General features: G+C 40.1%; 1 protein-coding gene across 3 annotated transcripts in view; it reads left to right on the forward strand.

Moving 5' to 3' along the window:
* Positions 1-4690: 4690 nt before the first annotated feature.
* Positions 4691-27372, forward strand: part of NUP153 (nucleoporin 153) — a 62922-nt gene continuing 40240 nt past the window's right edge. For 2 of the 3 annotated variants that reach the window (XM_063451684.1, XM_063451687.1), the window contains exons 1-6: positions 4691-5059; positions 13862-14096; positions 19400-19648; positions 19740-19879; positions 20195-20320; positions 24400-24516. In XM_063451684.1, coding sequence (XP_063307754.1) covers positions 4928-5059; positions 13862-14096; positions 19400-19648; positions 19740-19879; positions 20195-20320; positions 24400-24516 — 999 coding nt within the window. In that variant the 5' untranslated portion in view covers positions 4691-4927. The remainder of the gene's footprint in view (positions 5060-13861; positions 14097-19399; positions 19649-19739; positions 19880-20194; positions 20321-24399; positions 24517-27372) is intronic. The other variant, XM_063451686.1, reaches the window with a different exon arrangement.

Genomic DNA, 27372 nt, shown 5'->3' on the forward strand with positions numbered 1-27372 from the left:
AAGCTAAAAACTGAACTACAAGTCCTTGAAGGCTAAGCCATGACATCACTCAGATCAGTATTTTCTAACAATAAATATAGCCTAATAAAAATCCCACCCACATTTAACTGTAACATTGCACCCGACATATGTGTGTGCTGGAGCCACTGGGTGCCCTTTAATGGCTGTTTTCAGACTCACTTGATATACTACAATACATTACAAAGAATTCTAGCTGGGACAAAAGGAGTGAAAGTGATTTGCTGACTTTGTGTTGACCGTCCCTGCTGAATAAGGCCAATTAAAGCCTTTGACCTGCACCTCTAGCTTGAACATCCATTAGTAATGCGGAGAATGATAATTTAGGTAACTTTTTTGCAATTTGATTTAACTCACTAACATTCACTACAACACGGAGTTACGTGTATAACCCTGAATGAGTTATTTTTTCATGGAGTAAAAATACAATTTATTTTCTTAAATAGCAACTAGCATTAGAAATCTTTCATACTAATTTATAGAATACTCTGTCCCAAATATTCAAAGTTAAGAGAGCGAGAGAGAGAAAGTTTGAAGTAGCTGTGTTATTCCTGCAATTAATATGCCAAAATGCAGTGATTTTTATTGCCTAGACCTACATATTAAAAGATAATTTTTGAGCTTCATCTCTTCTTCAGGACAGAAGCAAGTGGAATGGAATTCAACATTTGTAACTTAAGACAGTTATATACTGATTTTGAAGGGGGGGAGTCACGTACTGTAAGTAGCAAAAGATGGTCCTGAGAGAGAGCGAGATGTAGTTGGGCAGGTGGTAGTTAGAATAAATTTCTGCTCAGTCTTCCCTTCTGTCTCCCCATGTAGGTGGGTTTGTTGCTGTGGAATTGCACACTCATAAAAACCTTAATAGCAGATTGTCATGAACATTTTTGAAACTCCACTGCTGTTTGAGTTTGACAATGTACAACTCCATGACATTCCTCTCTCCATTTCTAATCTACTTAAAGGCATTTACTAAATGCTGCAAGGTCACTTGTGCCTGACCTCTGGAAAAGCCCTGAAGCACCCACTAATCAACAATAGCTATCTAGGGTGCAGGAAGTAAAGGCTTCTAAAACTATAATGGACTCTCTCTTCAACAAGAGCGATAAACATATTAAACTGTGATATCCATGGATTATTACTTCTCTAGCAGTGATTGAGAATCCTCAGCTCCTCCTGCAGGTATAGTATGACTGGCACTATTTCAGATTCTCAGCCAGCCTGATGATTTTCTGGAAAAGAGATTTTATGCCATTCCATCCTCCTTCTATGGTAAACCCCTATTTTGCACAGGCTGCTTTGGATTGGCTGGGGGCTCTTGAGCAATTTTCTTCCTCTTTTAAAACTACCATTTGCCCATTTCATTTTTACCTTGCTTCTTATACCATTGGTTTGCAATGTATCCTCTTACAATATCTAGCTTTCTTTTAACCCATTATGGTTGCTAATTTCTAATTTTGTTAGTATAATACCCACAACATGTTGCTGTCTAGTTTTGATACTCGCAATGTTTGGCCACGTACACTTGTGGATATTAAATGGAATCTGTCAGGCACTTACCTGACCCTCCCCTCTCCTGCTGCAACCTCCTTACAGAGGTGGGTCCTACATTTCTGTAACACCAAACTTTGTAACCCCAAACTCATTGGTTTGCCCTTTTTCTGGACACTTCCCCAAGCAGAGCAAGCCTCCTCCAGGACACTGAAACTATGGCTTTGTTGCCAGCATGCTGGCGTCTGAATGGAGTGACTTTAGTTGCTGTTGCCTTACTCCCTAGCCAGCACTGGTTAGGAAGTTACCATAGCAGCCACAGTGCATGCGCTCTGGTTGCAATAGGTGCAGAGCAAAAGGGCTGCTTGTGGGAGGTCCCTTCTGCTCTTACTTAAAGGAACACTTCAGGCACCCAGACCACTTCTGCCCATTGGAGTGGTCTGAACCCTGCAGCTGTATATATTGCAGTTTTCATAAACTGCAATAATTACATTTGCAGAGGTTATGATGAACTTAAGTAACCCTTTAAATGAAAGGCTTTAGTGTGAAGTGCTCTTTGGCACTTTATAAACTAAAGGGTTACTCCAATGTGATTTTGTCTTACCTTTTTTTTTTTTTTTTAAGATCAGATAAGGTATGTAGATCTGTGCAAATGCTAGGAGCACAGAACTACTGTATGTTGTATTGGTGTTTATTGGAGTTACTAATAAAGGTTTTGCACTATGTGACCGAGCCGTAGTGGCATTTTCCTTGGGATTGTCAGGGCTTATTCAAGGATTACCTGATTTACCAGACAGATTGTCACCTTGGTAAGCTACAAGGTAAGGGCTTTGAATTTACAAGTAGACTTAGAATGTTGTGATGGTGATATTTCCCAGCAAACACAGAGACTTTGAGAAAGCCTCTGTGGCGAAACGTTAGTGTTTTTAGCTGTATTTTGGTTTTATTAAAGAATCACTATAGGGTCAGGAACACAAACATATATTCCTGACCCTATAGTATTAAAACCACCATCTAGCCCCACTGGGCCCCTCATGCCTCCATAAATATAGCAAAATCTTACTGTATTCAAGCCTGAAGCTGTAGATTTTCATGCCGTTTGCCGCAGAAAAACAAGCTGTCTGCTGATATCATCAGAAGTGGGAGCCTGATTCAATCACAATGCTTCCCCATAGGATTGGCTGAGACTGAAAAGGAGGCAGATCAGGGGCTGAGCCAGAATGATTCAAACACAGCCCTGGCCAATCAGCATCTCCTCATAGAGATTAATTGAATCAATGAATCTCTATGAGGAAAGTTCAGTGTCTGCATGCAGAGGGAGGAGATACTGAATGTTTGGATGCATTTTAGGCAGCCTTGACCCAGGAAGGATCTGACAGCCATCTGAGGAGTGGCCAGTGAAATTATCACTAGGCTGTAATGTAAACACTGCTTTTTCTAAAAAAAAAAGACAGTGTTTACAGCAAAAAGCCTGAAGGTAATGATTCTACTCACCAAAACAATTTCAATAAGCGGTAGTTGTTCTGGTGACTATAGTGTCCCTTTAAGTTGTCTTTAAATAAAACTAGTTTTCACTGAAATTGGACCTTCCTGATTTTACCATTGAAGATTTAACTGGAGGATCCACCCTTTTATTTACTTGGTGGTAAGATACCACCAATGCTATATGGGATTGAGCAAAACCTGACTTGCTCTCCCTATGTGAGTATACCTAATTTTCTTACTTTTTATATATAACAGAGAGCACTATATACGGTTTTATTTCTATACTAGAGAATTTTATGCTGCATTACAAATAAATACACCCACCAAAGCGACCCACTAACGTGGGACACACACCCTTAAAGGACCAGAAGCACCCACATATCCACAGGCGGGGATCATACTGCCCAGGGGTATACATCTAGAGCTAATCATAAGCTCCTGAAAATTGTGAGTGGTTTTCCTTTATTCTTATATTCACCAGTTTAAAGAAAGATTACACTATATTTGATCTCTTGCTCTTTTTATATATACCACGCAACACATATACAGGCCTGTGAGCACCCTGAAGCTGCTGCTTCCCTACACCCCTTTCTAGTATCACCTATTCTACAGCCAGAAAGAAGAGACTCTGGTTTAGGAAGCATTAGCTGCCAATTGTATACAAAACAAATGCCAGAAATACTTCCTATCATCTATATATACATTTTATAGCTTCACTTTGTTTATTGGATTCTTTTTTTTTTTTTTTAAATAACTATACTTGAGTTTAGCTCCAACTAGTTGCCCGACTAACGTGGTGGGGGTGAGGAGGGTAATAAGCTTAATTTATAACAGCTCCAATGTCTACTGAAATATGCAAGTTTTATAAAATTAGGGGGTGGGGGGGAGGTACACTCTCCTCACACATGAAGCACTGCAGCAAGCTAAAGGGGTGTGGAGTGCCTTTAAGTAAACCGAATAAAATCGGAGATTCACTTTAAAAAAAAAAAAAAAACTCCTCTGAGGGATGGAAACTTATAAAAGCAAAAAATACATCTGCATACCTCTACAAACATGAACTATAGATGGTGGATGTAATGCAATCTAAAATCTTGGTATTGTGATGAATATTTAGAATGTGTTTATTGCTGTGCCTGACAGCTTCTGTTATGGCATGGGTACCTCCTGTGTGTGAAGGCGATACAATGAACCCTTTGTGGCTTTCTAAACACGATGTGTGAGTGTCCCTGCCTTCATCATATACACAGCAGTGCAGCCATGTCAGTAATATGAAGGAATGTATCAAGTTATCACTAATCTCCCCCAGTTTACTGTGAGCTGCACTGATAATTGCATAATGTGGCACTATATATCCAGTGTGTATATGGAGGCAGTCTCCAGTCTAGCTATAGGCTCTGTCTATCCAGTGTAACTCAGACTAACAACACGTGGAGTCCATGCTGTCCAGTCAAACATGGCGGCGATGGCAGCACTAATTGCGCACACACATCCCATCCACTTCTCGCTGTACGTCCAGCGATCTCGCGCCACCTGCCGCACAATTTGAACGTCATAGCTAAGAGGAGGAGCTTATCGCGCTAAGCGTAGACACGCCCCCTGTCGGCTTCCGCGAGAACTACAACTCCCGTCCGGCAGTGCGCGCTTCCTGGCGTCATTGCGTAACTAGTTGACGCGCGCAGGCGCAAAGAGAGAGGGACTGGCGGGTAGCGCGAGGAGAGGAGGCCAGAGCCTGCGCGGACAGCTGTACCGGGACTCGCGGGCTATTTACCGCAGACTCACCGCCCCGAGCCGCCATTTCCAGAAGTGACAATCTCACCGGCCGCCGGCAGGACACGGTCCGTGACTGAGTGTGCGGAGACCCGGCCGGGTACCGGACTGTAACACTGCTCCAGGCGGCCTCGGGCCGGGAGTGACCCGAGGAGGAGCCAGGAGGATGTCGGCCACGGGAGGAGGGGCAGGAGGTGGCCGAGGAGCCGGCACGGGGGGCAAGATCCGGAGCCGGAGATACCACCTGAGCGCGGTGCGGGCTCCATACACCAGGAGCCGCCAACAAGGCCAGCAGCAGGTCGGTCATCACACGGCAAGCATGGAGCGGGGCCCGGGGGGCGGGGAGGGACAGCGGGGGCCACTGTGTGTGTGTGTCAGCAGATAGTGAGTGCGCCCCGCCAGGCGCTTCAAACAGTCAGGGATTGGTGAAGGTTTGGGCACATGGTGGTGGTTCACATGTTTCCCATAATGCTCAGCCAGCTTTAGTGTCTGAGTCTTGGGAAACCTGGTCCTTAACATCAGGAGAGCTAACACACACAACATCAGGAGAGCTAACACACACAACATCAGGAGAGCTAACACACACAACATCAGGAGAGCTAACACACACAACATCAGGAGAGCTAACACACACAACATCAGGAGAGCTAACACACACAACATCAGGAGAGCTAACACACACAACATCAGGAGAGCTAACACACACAACATCAGGAGAGCTAACACACACAACATCAGGAGAGCTAACACACACAACATCAGGAGAGCTAACACACACAACATCAGGAGAGCTAACACACACAACATCAGGAGAGCTAACACACACAACATCAGGAGAGCTAACACACACAACATCAGGAGAGCTAACACACACAACATCAGGAGAGCTAACACACACAACATCAGGAGAGCTAACACACACAACATCAGGAGAGCTAACACACACAACATCAGGAGAGCTAACACACACAACATCAGGAGAGCTAACACACACAACATCAGGAGAGCTAACACACACAACATCAGGAGAGCTAACACACACAACATCAGGAGAGCTAACACACACAACATCAGGAGAGCTAACACACACAACATCAGGAGAGCTAACACACACAACATCAGGAGAGCTAACACACACAACATCAGGAGAGCTAACACACACAACATCAGGAGAGCTAACACACACAACATCAGGAGAGCTAACACACACAACCACACACACACACACACACACACATCAGGAGAGCGCACACACACACACACACACACACACACATCAGGAGAGCACACACACACATCAGGAGAGCACACACACACATCAGGAGAGCACACACACACATCAGGAGAGCACACACACACGAGCACACACACATCAGGAGAGCACACACACACGAGCACACACACATCAGGAGAGCACACACACACGAGCACACACACATCAGGAGAGCTCACACACACACACACACATCAGGAGAGCTCACACACACACACACACATCAGGAGAGCTCTCACACACACACACACATCAGGAGAGCTCACACACACAAACAACATCAGGAGAGCTAACACAGCATTACTGCCGGGATTTAAAAGTTTGGTCCTCATGCTTTCCGCTTCACTGCACTCTGCTACTGCCGTGTAGGGGGGTAGTCTTTAGGGTGTGTGTGTATTGCACTCATAGACAATGTTTTAGTTCTGTGTGTAGTGCACCCATAGACCATATTTTAGCAAGGTACGATGCACATTATTTTTAAAATCTAACAAGTGTCACCCAGTCTTTATTTAACTTTCTTACTACAAATTGTGATATGGTCTTTGTAGATTTTATATTTTTTTGCATATGGAATTCTGATTCTTAAATATATTATGTGAATCAAATTATATGTTGCACTGTACTCCCAGATTGTGGGCAACTTCACTGTTCCATGTGCTCTCAGGCATGGGAGCCCAGACATCTACATAACACACAAGAGCATGCAGTAGTTATGGTTCCAAGACTGCTCTTTGGGGAACTATCACTTTTTTCCTTCCCCCATTGTTTCTCAATAAAGATGAGCAATAAAAACAATAGTCAAAATAATCAGTTTTCTTAAATTGATTTTTATTTTTGGTCTATAATCTTTCTATTTGCTAAAATAGTTAAAAATGTGATATAAAGTTAAAAAATTTTTTTTAATCTGCCCAAGTTCCTCCAATTTTGCAGAAATATCAATTTCAGAAAAGACCACTTGATCTTTGGGGGGGGGGGGGGGGGGGTTGTAATGGCAATGGCATACACTTTAATGTTAATGGTGCCAAAAAATCTACAGATGAGAATACCTGATAAATTTGTGACACTTTGATTACATTTCTCCCCATTTTCTTTCTATTCTTCTTGGTATGCTAAGATAGAAGTGTCCATATGCAGGATAAAGAGGTGTGCATTCACAAATGTATTTATTTTTACCACACCTGCCAAATGTATTTGTAAGGGATGAGTAAATAGAACAGGAAAATCCTGGGAAGTGACAGTTCCACATTAAAAGGACACTATAGTCCCCAAAACACTTTTAGGTTAATAAAGCAGTTATGGTGAGAGGGGGGCATTTTTTATTTAAATTTGTTTTTTTTTTAGTGTTAAAGGGACACTATAATCCACAAATCAACTTTTAGCTTTATTAAGCAGTTTTGGTGTATAGATCATATATTGAACTGTAATTACATAAATGAGGCTCTTGCAGACTGTAGCAAACTATTTAAAGGGACACTATAGTCACCAGAACTACAGCTTATTGAATTTGTTCTGGTGAGTAGAATCATTACCTTCAGGCTTTTTGCTGTAAACACTGTCTTTTTCAGAGAAAATGCAGTGTTTACATTACAGCCTAGTGATAACCCCACTGGCCACTCCTTAGATGGCTGTTAGAGATCCTTCCTGGGTCATGGCTGCCTAAAATGCATCCAAACATACAGTATCTCCTCCCTCTGCATGCAGACACTGAACTTTCCTCATAGATTCATTGATTCAATTCATCTCTATGAGGAGATGTGGATTGGCCAGGGCTGTGTTTGAATCATGCTGGCTCTACCCCTGATCTGCCTCCTTGTCAGTCTCAACCAATCCTATGGGGAAGCACTGTGATTGGATCAGGCTACCACTTATGATGTCAGTTTTTCTGAGTCTAACAGCATGCAGAGTTACAACTTCATGCTTGAATACAGTAAGATTTTTACTATATTTATGGAGGCATGAGGAGACCAGGGGGCTAGATGGTGGTTTTAACACTATAGGGTCAGGAATACATGTTTGTTCCTGACCCTATAGTGATCCTTTAACAGAGAAGGAAACATACATTCTAAATTAAACAGAATTTGCAATAAAGGAAGTGTAAACATTAGTGTTTAGGAAGGCTGTGTTATGTGAAGGGAGGTGTGGCCAGTGCTGCATAAACAGTGATTTAACTCCTAAATGACAGAGAACTGAGCAGTGAGACTGCAGGGGCATGATCTGCACAATTGATTTAGCTAAAGCTGTTTTGGTGACCAACTGTCCCTCATGTTTGCTTTCCCTTGCTTTCCCATCATGATTCACATTGCTGGGAGCTTGTGATATAATAACTTTTTCAGCTCTGTGTCAGAATCCATTCATAAGTGTCCCTGAAACAGCCTTCTTGCTTTCAACCTGTGTGGGTTAATTAGAGGTCATCTTTTACTTCACCTGACTTGTAAGGAGGCAAATTCTCTACACCTATTCTGTCTCATTGTGCATTTAATCCGTCTTGCATTAAAGAAACACTATAACGTTCGGTACACAAAAATGTACTCCTACCACTATAGTGTCCCTCTGCATCAGTGTTTTTTTTTTTCTAACTCGTATATTCAGAGAGAATTAACTATTCAATATTAAAAAATTAAAATATGGCCACAATTGAAAGGTTTAGAACACAGTGCATAGCAGTTTGCTGCATATGTGGCTGCACTGTTGCAGAACTGCCTGTTCAAATGCCCATGATGACCTCTGTCCATTGTTGAAAGGCAAAATCTGCCACTATTGTTACCGATATTTCCGATAATGTAAGAGGTGGCGGTGGCCCAGCGCACGCAATCAAAGTCCAAGTCTCTCGATTCAAAGCCCACGGAAACCCTTCACGTGGCAATACCAGGCTCGCAAATCGTGAGACTTGGAGAGAGGAGCTGAAGTAGCATGTGTGCTTTACTTCCTTCTAATGCACATTTCCCTTCAAAACTGTAAATGGACAGAATATTGGTATGTTATTGGCTATCGGCCTGAAAGTTCACAGATTAGTATTGGTCGATCCCTATTTGACGCATCAGAAGAGGTTTGGCAGCACATGGGGGACCTACTCAATAGTAGGCAGGTGATTTTAAAGGATCCCTATAGGGTCAGGAACACAAACATGTATTCCTGAACGTATAGTGTTAAAACCACCATCTAGCCCCTCTAGGCCCCTCATGCCTCCATAAATATAGTAAAAATCTTAATGTATTCAAGCTTGAAGCTGTAACTCTGCATGCTGTTGGGCTCAGAAAAACAAGTGGCGTGCTGACATCAGAAGTGGTAGCCTGATCCAATCACAGTGCTTCCCCATCGGATTGGCTGAGACTGACAAGGATGCAGATCAGGGGCAGAGCCAGCATGATTCAAACACAGCCCTGGCCAATCCGCATCTCCTCATAGAGATGCATTGAATCAATGAATCTCTATGAGGAAAGTTCAGTGTCTGCATGCAGAGGGAGGAGATACTGAATGTTTGGATGCATTTTAGGCAGCCATGTCCCAGGAAGGATCTCTAATAGCCATCTGAGGAGTGGCCAGTGAAGTTATCACTAGGCTGTAATGTAAACACTGCATTTTCTCTGAAAAGACAGTGTTTACAGGAAAAAGCTTGAAGGTAATGATTCTTCTCACCAGAACAAATTCAATAAGCTGTAGTTGTTCTGGTGACTTGGTAAATTAGAATATTGTGAAAAGGTGCAATATTCTAGGCTCACAGTGTTCCACTCTAAGCAGCCAAGTAAGCCATAACACCTGCAAAGGGTTTCTGAGCCTTTAACCCCATAAAACCGGAGGGCGTACTATTACACCCTATTCTAAGCGGCTCTAAACTCCGCAGGGCGTAATAGTACGCCCTCCGTTTTTTTTATATATATATATATATTTACCCGGTCGCCGGCGATCGCGGTTGGGGGGGACTCCCAGGGAGCCCCCCCGCGGCACATTCGACGTCCTGCAGCCCCCCCCCCCCCCACCCGGCCATGTGAGAGTGAGGTCCTTGGGAGGACCTCAAAATCATATGGCCGGGTTAGCTGCCTGTTGCATTGCCAGCAGGGGGACTGCCTGTAATGACAGGTAGTCCCCATGCTGGCTGGAAATAAATAATTAAATAAGTGTAAAAAAAAAATGAGTGTGTATATATATATATATATATATATATATATATATATATATATATATATATATATATATATATAATATTTTTCTTTTATTCAAATTACATGTAGACTGATACTGATTAAATATATATAATTATTGTTATATATATATATATATATATAATTTTCTTTTATTCAAATTACATGTAGACTGATACTGATTAAATATATATAATTATTGTTATATATATATATATATATTATAAAAAATATGTAAATACGTTAAAAAATAAAATTTAAATATATAGATGTGTTATTTCGTTCTAACTGTATTGTGATCTTAATATATATATTTATATCAAAATACACGTAGAACGAAATAATATATATCTATATACATAAATATATATGTATATATCACTATATATACCTATATATAAATACAAATATTGTAAAAAAAAAAACTATATATATATATATATATATTAATGCTACATATACATTTATGTAATATTTTTACATAATTAGGTATCTTAATTAATTACAATTAGCGGGACCTGGTTGACAACCCATGCCGAAAGTATAGGGAATTTAATTTGCTAGCACTATATTTAACCCTATAACTTTCCAAGACACCATACAACCTGTACATGGGGGGTACTGTTTTACTCGGGAGACTTCGCTGAACACAAATATTAGTGTTACAAAACAGTAAAATGTATTAAAACGATGATATCGCCAGTAAAAGTGACGTTTTCTGCATTTTTCATGCACAAACAGCACTTACACGGACGATATTATTGCTGTGATACTTTTTACGGTTTTGAAACACAAATATTTGTGTTCAGCGAAGTCTCCCGATTACAACCGTACCCCTCATGTACAGGTTTTATAGTGTTTTCAAAAGTTACAGCGTCAAATATAAGGCTTGTGTTTAGACAACCCAAGGTATTGCAAATGGGGTATGTCCAGTCTGTTTTAGTAGCCACTTAGTCACAAACACTGGCCAAAATTGGCGGTTTTTGCATTTTTCACACACAAACCAATACTAATGCTAGCTTTGGCCAGTGTTTGTCACCACATGGCTACTAAAAAAGACTGGACATATACCCAATTTGCAATACCTTGGGATGTCTACTATTGCAAATGGTATGCCATTCTGGGTGTAAATTTAATTCCTGGGCTACTATACAGTTTAAAGGCAACGTAACCAATCTGGCGAATCTCAACTTCAAATGTAACGTGCTATATTTGACCCTGTAACTTCCCAAAACACCATAAAACCTGTACATAGGGTGTACTGTTTTACACGTGAGACATCGCTGAATACAAATATGTGTATTTTATTGCAGTAAAAGCAAACAGTATTATGACATTGACAGTTAAAATGTCATGTAGAACTAAAAAAAATAACATTTCTTAATTTCTCCCATTTTTTTCATATTAAATTATGTTTCATAGCTAAATATTTGATATTAAATGAAAGCCCTGTTTCCCCTGAATAAAATGATATATAATAAGGGTGGGTGCATTTAATATGAAAGATGTGAATTACGGTTGGACAGACATATAGCGCAAATGCCAAGTTTTGTTTTGTTCAAAACGTGTACATTTGGCTCAGTCCTTAAGGGGTTAAATGGTCTGTCTGGTTCAGTAGGAATCACTATCATGGGGAAGACTGCTGACCTTACAGTTGTGCAGCAAACCATCATTGACACCCTCCATAAGGAGGGAAAGCCTAAAAAGGTAATTGTGAAGGAAGTTGGATGTTCCCAAAGTGCTGTATCAACGCACATTAATCGAAAGTTGTGTGGAAGAAAAAGGTGCACAAGCAGCAGGGATGACCGCAGCCTAAAGAGGATTGTCCGGAAAAGGCCATTCAAAAGTGTTGGGGACTTTCACAAAGAGTGGACTGAGGCTGTAGTCAGTGCATCAAGAGCCACCACACACAGATGGATCCTGGACATGGGTTTTAGATGTCGTATTCTTCTTGTCATCCGCTCCTGAACAACAAACAACGTCAGAATCGTCTTACCTGGGCTAAAGAAAAGCAGACCTGATCTGTTGCTCAGTGGTCCAAAGTCCTCTTTTCTGATGAGCGCAACTTTTGCATCTCATTTGGAAACCAAGGACCCGGAGTCTGGGGGAAGAATGGAGAGGCACACACTGCAAGATGTTTGAAGTCCAGTGTGAAGTGTCCTCAGTCTGTGTTTATTTGGGGAGCCATGTCATCTGCTGGTGTTGGTCCACTGTGCTTCATTAAGACCAGGGTCAACGCAGTTGACCACTTCCGAATATCTGCAGCGTCCATATACATCTACTGTCGACGCATAAATATAACTTAATGGCTCACGCATATTGGTGTGCGCAGCGTCAGACGTGAGAAAAAAGCAGATGTACAATGAGTGCAGAATGCACCTCAGTATACGAAAAAAAATAAAAAAAAAAAATCTTGGACACATAACGTGAAGTGTGTTTGTACGTTCCAAAAATAAATTAGAATGGAAACACAAGAGAAAACATAGCAAGTCTTGAATGCCTGATAATCTGCAGAACACAACCATAATTATATAAACTGATCGACAATGGATATTTTTAAAACTGTTACATACCTATAGCCACAATATGAACAGACACTTGCCCTGCTACCCCAAATATAAAAAGAAATCAGAAATTGGATAATTTTCCACAATCGCTGATATACTTTGTTTTTCCTCATGTTTGTATTGCAAGAGCACACACCTTGTATGGAAGTCTTATGCATGTTGTGTGCACATGCTAAGCATATATGTCCCCTCATCTTTGTGGCTCAGGAGATCTCTGCATACAGCCTGGTAAACAAAACTGTATGTTGAGTAGTTAAACGCATCCTTTTTTGAGGAGTGGAACTGCAGCTGTTGGATAAACCTATCCTGTAAATGTCTGCTTAACAGGAGTTTGTGGGATAATGAAAACTCTTAACCTTAAAATGGAATCATGACATGTCCCACATGTCATGTGTCCTTAAGGGGTTAAGCGAAGAATGAGACACACTGAATTGGTGAAAAGTTTTCCTAACTACACTTCTTTTGGCTGTCTACCAGTCACTAGAGGCGTTTCCTGGTCGCATGAGGACATCCAGCGTCGGTTAAAACCCAATATGAAAGCATTGATTCAATGGGGTTGTTATAATGCGATCGCAGCGCTTGTCACACTTGCACATTAGGTCTCTGATGTCGGGCGAGGAGAGAAGGCATAGCCTAACATCGGCACTGGATTCAGGTAAGTGGGAAGAGTTTTTATCCCCTTCTGCGCGTATGAGGGGGGCACTATAAACTAGGAACACAATTTTGTAGTTTCTCTTTAATATAAACTCACCAGCATTGCATATCAGGTCGGTCCTCCCCACCTTTCTTGGAGAAATATTGCAGAAGTGTTTTCGGGCACTCGTATTTTCCCCTTTAGACAAATACTAGGGATCATAATATAAACTCATTTGAGCATTACCCTCACCACATCTTGTTGTTTGGGTAACTTTTTCAGTTACTTGTAGGTTTGCCACCCATTGTATAGAGCTGTGGAATATTTTGGTGCAACATAAGCAAGACAAATATACATAACTTCATTGATATGAGTGCACATATTGTAAGTGAAGATTCTAATTAGTCAAGGTATGCTGTCAGTGGCTTGTTATAACTATTCTGAGAATTTGTTTTGCCAATTGCACCTTTTTTTGTGGATTTTGCAGGGCATCATCAGTCGTGTGACTGATACTGTGAAGAGCATTGTCCCTGGATGGCTGCAGAAATATTTCAACAAGGAAACGGCAGAACCAGATGGAGCTAGAGACTCAAGTGAAATTGCTGTGGAACATACTGAAGTTAGAGAAAATGATGAAGAAGCAGACCATCACATATATATTGATGATGACCCTCCACCCATTGATGGCAGAATCACTCCTGATCCAGTCAGGCTGGCGGAAGGTAAGTAAAAAATACTATAGCTGATGCCAATATTTAAAACAATATAATTACTCAATGTTTAGGGGGGATTGCATGTGTACCGTAACAATCTCACTTAAAGGACAACTGTCGCCCAAAATTAAGTTTTGCTCACTGCAGAGCTGTCCATAACTATCGAAACACAAGTGGTGTTGTTTTTCATCCATATATATGTAAAATATTATGAAGAAACACTTAACATACTTATTGTTTTTCTATTTTTCTTCTGCCACGTCGGTCCTCAATTAGTCAGTTTTTCCGTTTTCCATGACCATTCTCTCTGTGATATTTTTTTCCCTTGCACTGAAAACCATACTCTGCTTGAGGAAGAGAATACCATATGATGCAATGCTCATGCATGGGACTTTGTATGGTGGCAGAAAAAATAGATGGACGCTGAAAATATTTTTAGTATTTTTCATACTTCACCTAGTTAGGGAAAGATTTCTAATGTGCTAAACTTCTTTTTTTTGGTGACAGTTGGCCTTTTAATGATGGGAATGTATTTAGAATGGTTCATAGTTGTGTAGACTTGATTTAGTGGTTCCCCAACCCTTGTCTCTGTGCTGTAATACCAGGTATCCTTTTGTTCTCCCATTCGCATCATGACCCACAGCACTGCTTGAAATGAAATGCTGTCCTTTTTTTCAACTCTGTGAGTCACAATACTGCACTAGAGAGCAAGGAATCCCAGAAACGTTCTCTGCTGGAATGGCTCACATACAACCTGCTTTATCACAATCCTTGCAGCCTTTCAATCTTTCCTGACCTGCAGGGAGAGAATTCACGTTAGGTCACATTTCACTTGCCTTGAGCCAGAAATATGTGTTGTCACACTGAGAATTTTATATGCTACTAAACATTGGTATCATAAATGTTACATCACGTATGCCAGCAGCTTCTTATTTAGTCTAATTTTCTTATTCTTAAAGTCCCTGATCACTCCTGTAGGCATCATCTGCTTTCCAAGTCAGTATCTCCTTTCAAACTTTTTTTTGTGGATGACCTGTTTTTTTTTTTTTTTTTTTTTATGAACAGGGCATTAAAGAGCAATTTTATTTTGCATGATGGTGTGTGCTTTTTTAATTATCTCCTAGTGAAAAGACACTTTATAGATTTTCATAACTATATTGTATTCCAGTTTTGTAGCCCACATCTGTGCTTTTCTTGTTCTTTATCAATGGGCAAAGTTAACGCCTCATTAACAAGGTAGTGAATAACATTGATTATATCATTACAATAGCACCTGTTAATGGGTTGGAAATATAAGTCGGCAATAGAAGTCAGTTTTTGAATTTCATGTGTTGGAAGCAAGAAAAATGGGCAAGCAAAAAGATGAGTGATTTTGACAAGGGCCTTATAGTGATGACTGGGTCACAGCATTTCCAAAACAGCAAGTCTTGTTGGGTGTTTCCGGTATGCTGTGGTTATTATCTACCAAAAGTGATGCAAGGAAGGACAACCAGTGAACCGATGTCATTGGTGCACGTGGAGAGCAAAGGCTAGCCTGTCTGGTCTGATGACACAGAAGAGCTACTGTAGCTCAAATTGCTGAAAAATTTAACACTAGCCGTGATAGAAAGGTGTCGGAACACACAGTGAATCTGTGCAGTTTGATGTTTAGCCACAGACCAGCCAGAGAACCCACGAGGACAACTATCCACTGCCAAAAGTGCCTTCATTTGGGATGTGAGTGTCAGAACTGGCCCATGCAGCAATGGAGAAAGATTGCTTAGCCTGATGAATCACGTTTTCTTTTAGATCAGGTGAATGGCCACATGTGCGTTGTTTACCTGGGAAAGAGATGGCAGCACGATGCACTATTGGAAGAAGGCAGGCTGGTAAAGGCAGTGTTATGCTCTGGGCAATGTTCTTCAGGAAAACCTTGGGTCCTGGCATTTGTGTGGATGTTATTTTGACATGTACCACCTTCTTATTGCAGACCATGTAAACCCCTTCATGGCAATGATGTTACCTGAAGGTAATAGCCTCTAATGCAGGATAATGCACCTTGTCACACTGAAAAACATGTTCAGGAATGTTTCGAGGAACATTACAAACGGTTAAGTGTTGCCCTAGCCCCCCCAAATTCTCCAGATCTCCGATTGAGCATGTGTAGTATGTGCTGAAACAAGTCTGATCCATGGATACCCCACCTCATAACTTGCAGGACTTAAAGAAACTGCTGCTAATGTCCTCTTACTCCATAACATTATGAACTGGACATTCAGATAAACGAAGTGACCTACACAATGTTGGAAAGTTTTTTGTTTTGTTTTGTTTTTTATAAATTCTTTATTTTTACTGTGGAATATGACAAGAATTTCAGTAATGGCAAGGTATCAACAGATTTTGAAACTAAACAGATTCTTATATTCCAATGTTACATAGAGAACTACAAACTCAATATATACCCACTAAACAGTCTAAACTCTGTTATAGATATGTTTTGGCACCAACTATTACCCTTACTGCCATGTGGTGGCTATTTCTGTCAAACTCCAAGACCGTCAATCACTCACTCAGTGGCTCCATTTATCCGCATCCTTTTCTGCACGCCCACTGGTGACAACCGTGTCAATTTATTAGATATAGCAGTGTGGTCAGCTGGAGCTCCGCATCTTGCTCTCTGCTCAGCTAACCATGTCCCCTGTATGCAAGTTGTTTTAATGTTACCTTCAATTTTTCCAGTGTCGAGGATCCAACATTATTGCTTACGTCTCACTTCACAGAAGCATGAGCGTGCTTGTGTGTGTGTGTGTGTGTGTGTATTACTTCTGCATTAACATACAAAATTTGGACATAATTCATTGGTTGAACATGTCCTCTTACTCCATAAGATTATGAACTGGACATTCAGCTGCTTTTCATATTTTTGCAAAGTTTTATTCCAGTTCCTTCTGGACTAGATTTCCCTTTGCCCCATTCAGAATAAAAATTATCATAAATTGCTGTTGTCTGTTACATCTGTTCCCCCATTTTGCGATTCAGCCAGTCTCATAGGAAAGCATTCTCAATGCTTTCCTATGGACGCTGGCGTCTTCTCACTGAAAATCACAGTGAAAAGTGCGGAAGCGCCTCTAGCGGCTGTCAATGAGACAGCCACTAGAGGCTGGATTAACCCTAAAGTAAACATAGCCGTTTCTCTGAAACGTCTATGTTTACAGCAAAAAGGGTTAATCCTGGATGGACCTGGCACACAGACCATTTTCATTAAGCTGAAGTGGTCTGGGTGCCTATAGTGGTCCTTTAATCCTTCAATGCAACATTCCAAGGCAAGTAATCTACAGTTTAACGTTCATCTTCACTGTAAACTGCCAAGTCACTGGTTTGCTTATAAGCAGTGGCCAGCAATTACTACTACTACTTATTATTATTATTATTATTATTATTATTATTATTATTATTATTATTATTATTACTCCATCTCAAATACCTAGAATGAATTAAAAAAAAGCCTTCTAGTCTAAAGAATTTAACTTGTATTAGAATATGGATTTCATGTGATTTCTGAATATTACAGTGCTTTGGTTCCAAAAAAACCTACACAAATCCTAGCGAATAGGAACTGAATGAGTTAACATGTAGCAGTCTGCTCAAAGCATTTGTGAACAACTTGTCCAGTAACACCAAGCACACTTGGTTTAAAGTCATTGCACGTGCTCACGGTACTACTTAACATAGAAAATCATTGAAATCCCGGGTGCAGTAGGCATTGCAAATTTACAAAGCTAAACGGTTTGTTCACGCATACTTCCAAATTGTATGAGAGGGCACTGACTGTGTGAAAATTATTCAGTAACTTATTAGTTGCTAGTAAAAAATAGCACAATGTGGTACAGAATGTTTGAAAAACAGCTCTATAGCCTGGCGTGTTCCTTTAACTTGTGATTTGTAAGATATGGTGCTTAAGTCACATTAACATCGTGCCAAGTGTCAATCCTAGACAAGGGACCTATTGTAGATTGGTCTTGAAACTGAATTCCGCGCATAACTGGGAATAACCCTTAGGTAGAATCAAATTAAGGACTGCCCAATGACAGGGGGGAAGGGGGGGAGCTTGTTTCAATTAATAAAAAACAAACTTTATTGAAGGGTTAATCCTTTCAGTAAAGTTTCGATTTTTTTCTTTCTTTTATAACGTTAAAATTTTGTGCAACATCTCAATGCTGCCTTCTGTTGTGTATAAATATTTGAAATGTTCAGTAAGACAATACCTAATGTATTTGTCAACTTGTGAGTTTAAGGTTAACCGAGAGCATATCTTTGCTTGGCAAGCCTGTCTTTAATTTGTGCTTATACATATTGGTGATTAGTGTTGTGGCTAGAGATGTGTCATTTTCCAAACAAAATGGCAAACTCAATTTAGTGTCTCTTACCAATGATCTTCATTGACTTGGTGTACTTCAATGTTATCTGCATATATTGGAGACATACCTGCCTTTTGATAAATGTGAACAGAGCTCTTGCTGCTTCTTTAGTGATGGCCTGCATACTCTGTATTTCTGGATGTCAGAGACTGGAAGTCTTAGATTTAGCCATTCTGGACTATACCTGGATACTTCTCGAATGTTGCGGTTCAAAATAGCCCATTACATTATAGGCCTGACTAGTAGCCTGGGACTTGACATTTTGAACCTTACCTTAAGTCACAAGTAACTTGTTTAGTAGATGTAGCCTGAGTGCATATTTAGCTCTGCCAATGAGAGAGACCAGTGTGAGCTGTGAAGCTGACTCTTATTACTCCTATTTGTTTAGTATTTAAAATATGTGCTAGGGGGAAGGGTACAAATAACAAGAGTTGATAAGTAATTAGATGATGGGCAGAGTGATGTCTGCAGCTCAGCCCACACTGATATCTCATTTACTGGGGTGAGTATGTTCTATAGAATAATCTAAAAAGGAAGTTGTTTTTGTTACCAGTTACATTTTGATAAGGTAAAAAGTATGTTTTAAATAAATCAATACGCTTGGTGATTTTATCCCTAATGTGAATTTTATAGTATGCATTGGCAAAAAAAATACAATAAAAAGGAAGTTGCTTTTTGAAAAGAGGGAATTGGACTAAATGCATGGGTTTATGCTACAGAAAGCTGCAAAACCTGAGATTTGAATGTAAAAAAACATGAATTTAAGGTCACAATCTATCAAATCTACTTAATTATATTTAACAATCCGTGTATGACTGGAGTGTCCTTTTAATTTAATTATGTGTAATCATATACAAATATAGAAAACTTTCAGGTTAGATTTACAAAAAAATCCATTTGCACTTTTTTTCTCAGAACCATCGACTAGTCGATTCTCATTGAGTATGCCTGATGTTCTAACAAGGCCTTCACTCCATCGAGCAAATCTGAACTTCAATGTCCTGGATTCTCCTGCGCTTCACTGCCAGCACTCAACATCTTCTGCATTTCCCATTGGCAGTTCCGGCTATTCACTTATAAAGGAAATCAAAGACTCTACCTCTCAGCACGATGATGATAACATCTCTACAACAAGTGGTTTTTCCTCTCGAGCATCTGACAAGGGTATGATTTGTTCTACTCTTACAGTTTTGGGTGTAGTATTCATTGATTTCTAATTGATTTTGTTTGTGCTATAAAATTTATTCTTCTCTAGATGTAGCTGTGTCAAAAAATGTAAATGCCCCTCCTCTGTGGTCTCCAGAAGCTGATCGCTCAAATCCACTATCTCATAATTCCTCCATGAGTGCAAAAAAACCAACATTCAACCTTTCTGCCTTTGGATCAATGTCACCGGTAAGTGACAAATTAGGTCCATAGGACAGATAATGTGCTGTGTTGCTGAACCCCTTCCCCTAAAGGAAGTAACTATTTGTAAGTTAATTATTTTAGTTTAGTTTTTTATTTGAGTTTTAAGTACTGCAAGGAAACAATTTTCACCTTAAGCTTTGTGTCCAGCCCCTTTAACCTGCGTTTTCCCAATGATCTTATTTTGTATTAATGTAATAAGAAATTATTAAGTATGTTAGAAAGGATCCCTCAAAAAAATTTGCATTATTGGTCAGTTTACATAAACAAAACTGTTTTATTTCTCTGTATATATATTTTCAGTCTCTTGGAAATGCTTCAGTACTAAAATCCAGCCAGCTAGGAGATTCTCCTTTTTACCCAGGAAAAACAACTTATGGAGGAGCAGCTGCCGCAAGGTCCTCAAGAGTCAGAGGGACTCCTTATCAGGTAAGCTTTTACTATGCCTGACATTTGACTGAAACAAATGTTGCTGGTTAGTTTGCACCTTGAATTTTAAATGTTTACACGTGAGCATAGTAAAGTATTCTTATTACTGAAGTTGATTGATGTGAAACTATCTGACTGTTAATTCTGACTGTCCTGCAAAAGGCAAAGCTGGTTGGACAGCCTTGCAAACCTAAAGGAGCACTATAGGGTCAGGAACACAAACATATATTTCGGATCTGGCTTTTGACACCCTAAATACAGTAAAGTCTTACTTGTATTCAAGTCTGCAGCTGCTACCTCTGCCCCTGTTTTGTCTGTGAACTGCCTCTGTCTGCTGACATCATCAGAAGTGGTGGTCTGAGCCAATCACAATGCTTCCCCATAGGATTGGCTCAGACTGTCAAGGAGGCAGAGCCAACACAAGTCAAACACTGCTCTGGCTAATCGGCATCAATGCATCTCTATGAGGAAAGTTCGTATCTGCATGCAGAGGGTGGAGACACTGAATGGCAGTGCTGCACACTAGGCAGGACTGCCCCAAGAAGCAGCTCTAGCAGCCATGTGAGTGGCCAGTGGAGTTATCACTAGGCTGTAATGTAAACACTGCATTTTCTCTGAAAAGACAGTGTTTACTGCAAAAGGCCTGAATGGAATAATTATATTAACCAGAACACATGCAAAAAGCTGTAGTTGTTCCGGTGGCTATAGTGTCCCTTAAGGCTGTTCTAGCACAGTTTGAAAAAGCTAAACCGCCAAAAACAAACATCCTGAACTGCTCTTTAACCCCTTAAGACCGCAGGACGTACTATGCCGTCCTTATTTGGGCGGCTCTAAACGCCGCAGGACGGCATAGTACGTCCTGGGCGGTCTTACCCCCCACGTGGCCGGCGGCACATGGCCCCTGCAGATCGCGGTCGGGGGGCATGCCTGGCCCTCAAGTGCCTGGGGACCGCGGCCTGCAGCTTCCGATCGCAGTGACAGGCTGTCACTGCGATCGGTATTTACCATGTGTCAGCCGATTTTAAAATCGTCTGACACATGGAGCCGCGGCATTTTCAATCTGCAGATCGCGGTCGGGGGACATGCCTGGCCCCCCAGGCAGTCCCCCTGCGGTCAGTGACCGCGATCTGCAGAGTATGATCGCAGGGAGAGGCTGTCTCTTCGATCTGAATGCAGAGACAGCCTCTCCCTGCGATCTGATCGCAGTGACAGCCTGTCACTGCGATCAGAGGTTACTATGTGTCAGCCTATTGGCTGACCCATAGTAACTGCAGGCAGGATCCCCCTGCAGATCACGGTGGGGGGCATGCCTGGCCACCCAGGCACTCCCCCTGTGGCCAATTACCGTGATCTGCAGGAGGTGATCACAGTGACAGCCTGTCACTGTGATCACTGATCCTGTGTGTCAGCCAGTGATGTAAAATCACTGGCTGACACTGTCTCTGCCCCTCTGCTCCCCTCTTAACCCCTTAAAGTTAAAAATAAAATAAATTACAGTTACACATCAAATATACTTAGATCATTTATATATATATATATATATATATATATATATATATATATATATATATATATATATATATATATATATATATATTATATATATGATCTAAGTGTGTGTGTGTGTGTGTATATATATATATATATATATATGTACACACACACACATTTACACATACACTAAGTGTATTTTAATATATATATTTATTAATATCAAAATACACGTAGTAGGATATTGATTAAATATATACATAATTATAATTATATATATATATTTTATAATAAAAAAATATAAATACGTTAAAAAAATAAATTAAAAAATTAAAAAAAATAATTAAAAATATATGTGTAATTTCGTTCTAACTGTATTTTGATATTAATATATATATTGATATCAAAATACACGTAGAACGAAATAATATATATGTATATACCCAAGTATATACGTATACATCACTATATGTATACCTATATATAAATAAAAATAATTGTAAAAAAATTATATACATATATATATCCACACACGTGTGTATATATAATAATTTTACATAATTAGGTATCCTAATTAATTACAATTAGCGGGACCTGCCTGACAACCCAGGCCGAAAGTATAGGGAATTTAATTTGCTAGCACTATATTTAACCCTATAACTTTCCAAGACACTATAAAACCTGTACATGGGGGGGGTACTGTTTTACTCGGGAGACATCGCTGAACACAAATATTTGTGTTTCAAAACCGTAAAATGTATTACAACAATGATATCGTCAGGGAAAGTGAAATTTATTGCATTTTTCGCACACAAACGGCACTTACACTGACGATATTTTTGCTGTAATACTTTTTACTGTTTTGAAACACAAATATTTGTGTTCAGCAAAGTCTCCTGAGTATAACAGTACCCCTCATGTACAGGTTTTAGGGTGTTTTCAAAAGTTAGAGTCAAACATAAGGCTTGCGTTTCAGTTTTTTTCACAATGAAATTCGCCAGATTGGTTACGTTGGCTTTGAGACCGTATAGTAGCCCAGAAATAAGAATTACCTCCATAATGGCATACCATTTGCAAAAGTAGACAACCCAAGGTATTGCAAATGGGGTATGTTCAGTCTTTTTTAGTAGCCACTTAGTCACAAACACTGGCCAAAATTGTCTTTCAAATTATTTTTTTGCATTTTTCACACACAAACAAATATTAACGTTAACTTTGGCTAGTGTTTGTGACCAAGTGGCTACTAAAAAAGACTGGACATACCCCATTTGCAATACTTTGGGTTGTCTACTTTTGCAAATGGTATGCCATCATGGGGGTAATTCTCATTCCTGGGCTACCATACAGTCTCAAAGGCAACGTAACCAAACTGCCAAATTTCAATGTGAAAAAACTGAAAAGTGTAACATGCTTTATTTGACCCTGTAACTTCCCAAAACACCATAAAACCTGTACATGGGGGGTACTATTTTACACGTGAGACATCGCTGAATACAAATGTGTATTTTATTGCAGTAAAAGCAAACAGTATTATGACATTCACAGTTAGAATGTCACATAGAACTAAGAAAATGTAAAACAATCTTATTTTCTCTCATTTTTTTATATTGTATTCATATTAAGTTATGTTCCATACCTAAATATTTGATGTTAAATGAAAGCCCTGTTTCCCCTGAATAAAATGATATATAATAAGTGTGGGTGCATTTAATATGAAAGAGGTGAATTACGGTTGGACAGACATGTAGCGCAAATGCCAGGTTTTGTTTACGTTTTTTTTGGATCACAACTTGTACATTTGGCTGCGGTCTTAAGGGGTTAAGAGTATTTAAAACAGCTGTTCTTTTAATATGTGTACAATTGCATCTGTTCAATGCAGATGGACTTTGTTATACACTTGAGGAATTGCTTTACTGTTCGCACACCAACACTGAACCGAAGTGTTTATTGTGTCTAAAACATCCCATTTTAATGCATTATCTATATAATACTTTTAATGGGTTCCAATTCCTGTTTTATGTCCCTCTGAAACAGTCATTACAATAGTCAGTTTTGACCATATTAATTGAAAGACATTACAAATTAATGTACTTTTTTTTAATTTTTTTTATTTTAAGTAAAACAAAAATAAAAACATGAGACTGAAATAAGACACCAATTAAATATTAATCATTGAAAAAAGAAAAAGAAAAACCCAAACATTTTAGTTCAGTCATTCATAGCTTGGTTACTCTAATAAAGCCCACAGTTGTTCATTTGTTATTCATGGTGTGAAAGTGGTTATGTTGGGTCATGTGGTTTGGCATGAAGAAGCACCTTCTTTGCAACACCTGTTGTCTGCTTGACTAAACTTAATGTTTGTATGCTGTACTGTGCCAGGAGTGCTTTTTATAGACCACAGTAATATTGTGACAGCATAGCATGCCATTGGCTTTACTGTGTACTCTGTTTAAATGGTGTGATTTACTGAATACAAATCTGTAAACACTTTGAGTTCTGTAATGTTGGTGCTAGTTATGCATTGTTTTTATAGTTTCTACCTTGGTAATTTTTATTAAACATTTTGTAACAAATTGTGTTTCTTTTAGGCACCTGTGAGATTGCAAGTTAAAGCAAAGCCAGCAAATAGTGAAACATATGGAGTTACAAGTTATGCTGCTCGGCGTATCTTGCAATCATTGGAGAAGATGTCCAGTCCTTTAGCGGTAACCAATTTATATTTGACTTAAAGCTTACATCTGCATCATACTTTGAAATACATCTGAAAGGCTGTTTATAAAGCAACACTAAGCTGCGTAGACACTTTAAATCACTGCAAACCTTAAGGTGTGTTTTGTATCTTTTACTGCCTCCCTACCAAGAGTGACTTGTAACTGCAGCTATATGTCCGATTCAAGCTCTCTGGTGTCAAAGGAGGAAAGTTTCTTCATTTTTTTTTTGTAAATCTTTATTGGAGTAAAGAGATTAGTATAACATTACCTATGCTGCTACAACAGCAGTACTAGGCTTAGGTTTTACATGAACAAATCAACAGTACATCGGAACATTGAGTTAGCGAACAATAACTGCTACATCTTTACTTTCCATTAGTTTTTTTTTTTTTTGTTTCCTCTCTCTGTTTTTTCTATACACGTAATAAGAGTTTGTGGGTGGTTATATTCACAATGAATTGCATAGTCAGAAGTTTTAGGAGTATGGGTGTGGCACATGGTCAGTAATACATTATAGTTTAACTATACCTGCTAGAGCAATTAAGAATAATTCCATTATTCAAGTGTAGGACATAATACAGAAGGATCCATTTGGTGTCCCATAGTAAATAAGCAGGGTATATCAGATATCCATGACATTTATCCAGCTATTACCCACTAGAGCTGAGCCATTATTTATTTATTATTGCTATTTATAAAGCGCACACAGATTCCGCAGCGCTGTACAATTAGTTGAGAAACGTACAATATACACATACAAATACAAGGGGTAAGAGAGCCCTGCCCGTAAGCTGATATCTAGCCATTGGAGCTCTTTTATAGCAATTGAGTTCTGAGGTTGGTTTTGTCTGAGGACTCGCAGATCTCAGTAAAGCCGCCCTACGGGGGAGCAGTGGTTATCATTACCCCTAGCCTGGCGGTAGAAAGCAGGGGGTATCCCTTCTGTCTAAAGTCAGTAACCAAAATCGGTCGTCCATGGTTGTGTCTGCTTCGGGTGTGTTTCTGTCATGGGGCTGGCAGTGCTCAGGTGTAGTGGTCCGTGGGTTGTGGAAGTGATCAGTCCCATTATGTAGTATAAGCTTGTTGATGTATCGTTCCACTGTATCATAGTCCCCCTAGCCAGAGGTCATGTGCGAGCTAATGAGGTAATATTGCGTGTTAAGTAGGTGATCATCTCCTTCCCATCTACTGCTTAATTGCGTTATGAGTGATATTAAGATCATGGTGGAGAAGGCTTTGTCGTTTTTGCTATGGTGCAGGTAGTACGAGGTTATAAGCTGTACTGCATGTGCTTGGGGTATTAGGGAGAGGGGGGGGTGGTGGGGGGGGGGGGGGGGAGAGGTGTAGGGGAAAGTTTCTTCATTTACCTAACAGCTAGTGCATGCACATTTGTCTCCTCTTATGGAGCAATCCTGATGACTTTGGCCATCTCAGCGCACAGCCTGGTTTACAAAACAAGTGGTGTATAAATGGATAGTAGTCATGTTAGTCATCCCATGATAAAAAGTTTAACTTGAAAGTACAGATGAGAAAGGTTTGTTATGCAATTTAAGTGGTTGTGTAAAGTGCTTTATAAGACCATGCATGTTTGCATGTATTAACACCTACACTGCTTAAAAAAATGTAACTCCAAGTCAATTACACTTCTGTGAAATCAAACTGTCCACTTAGGAAGCAACACTGAGTGACAATCAATTTCACATGCTGTTGTGCAAATGGGATAGACAACAGGTGAAAATTATAGGCAATTGGCAAGACACCCCCAATAAAGGAGCGGTTCTGCAGGTGGTGACCACAGACCACTTCTCAGTTCCTATGCTTCCTGGCTGATGTTTTGGTCACTTTTGAATGCTGGCGGTGCTTTCACTCTAGTAATAGCATGAGAGAGTCTACAACCCACACAAGTGGCTCTGGTAGTGCAGCTCATCCAGGATGGCACATCAGTGCGAGCTGTGGCAAGAAGGTTTGCTGTGTGTCAGCGTAGTGTCCAGAGCATGGAGGCGCTACCAGGAGACAGGCCAGTACATCAGGAGACGTGGGGGAGGCCGTAGGAGGGCAACAACCCAGCAGCAGGACCGCTACCTCCGCCTTTGTGCAATGAGGAACAGGAGGAGCACAGCCCTCCATGTGCTCGCCAGAGGTAGCCTGTCTGCCATTAGGTACCGAGAAGAGATCCTCAGACCCCTTGTGAGACCATATGCTGGTACGGTTGGTCCTGGGTTCTTCCTAATGCAAGACAATACTAGACCTCATGTGGCTGGAGTGTGTCAGCAGTTCCCGCAAGACGGAGGCATTGATGCTATGGACTGGCCCGCCCGTTCCCCAGACCTGAATCCAATTGAGCTCATCTGGGACATCATGTCTCGCTCCATCCACCGTCGTCACGTTGCACCACAGACTGTCCAGGTCTGGGAGGAGATCCATCAGGAGACCATCCGCCACCTCATCAGGAGCATGCACAGGCGTTGTAGGGAGGTCATACAGGCACGTGGAGGCCACACATACTACTGAGCCTCATTTTGACTTGTTTTAAGGACATTACAGCAAAGTTGGATCTGCCTGTAGTGTGTTTTTCCAATTTAATTTTGAGTGTGACTCCAAATCCACACCTCCATGGGTTGAAAAATGTGATTTCCATTTTTTAATTTTTGTGTGATTTTATTGTCAGCACATTCAACTATGTAAATAACAAAGTATTTCAGAAGAATATTTAATTCATTCAGATCTAGGATGTTATTTTTGTGTTCCCTTTATTGTATTGAGCAGTATTTTTCCCAAAATACATAGCTACTATCAAGTTTATAAATGGTGTTTTTCATATGAATCCCACAGCTAAATGTTGGGATTCAT

The sequence above is a fragment of the Pelobates fuscus genome, chromosome 4, assembly GCF_036172605.1.
Source record: "Pelobates fuscus isolate aPelFus1 chromosome 4, aPelFus1.pri, whole genome shotgun sequence".
Taxonomy (NCBI): Eukaryota; Metazoa; Chordata; class Amphibia; order Anura; family Pelobatidae; genus Pelobates; species Pelobates fuscus.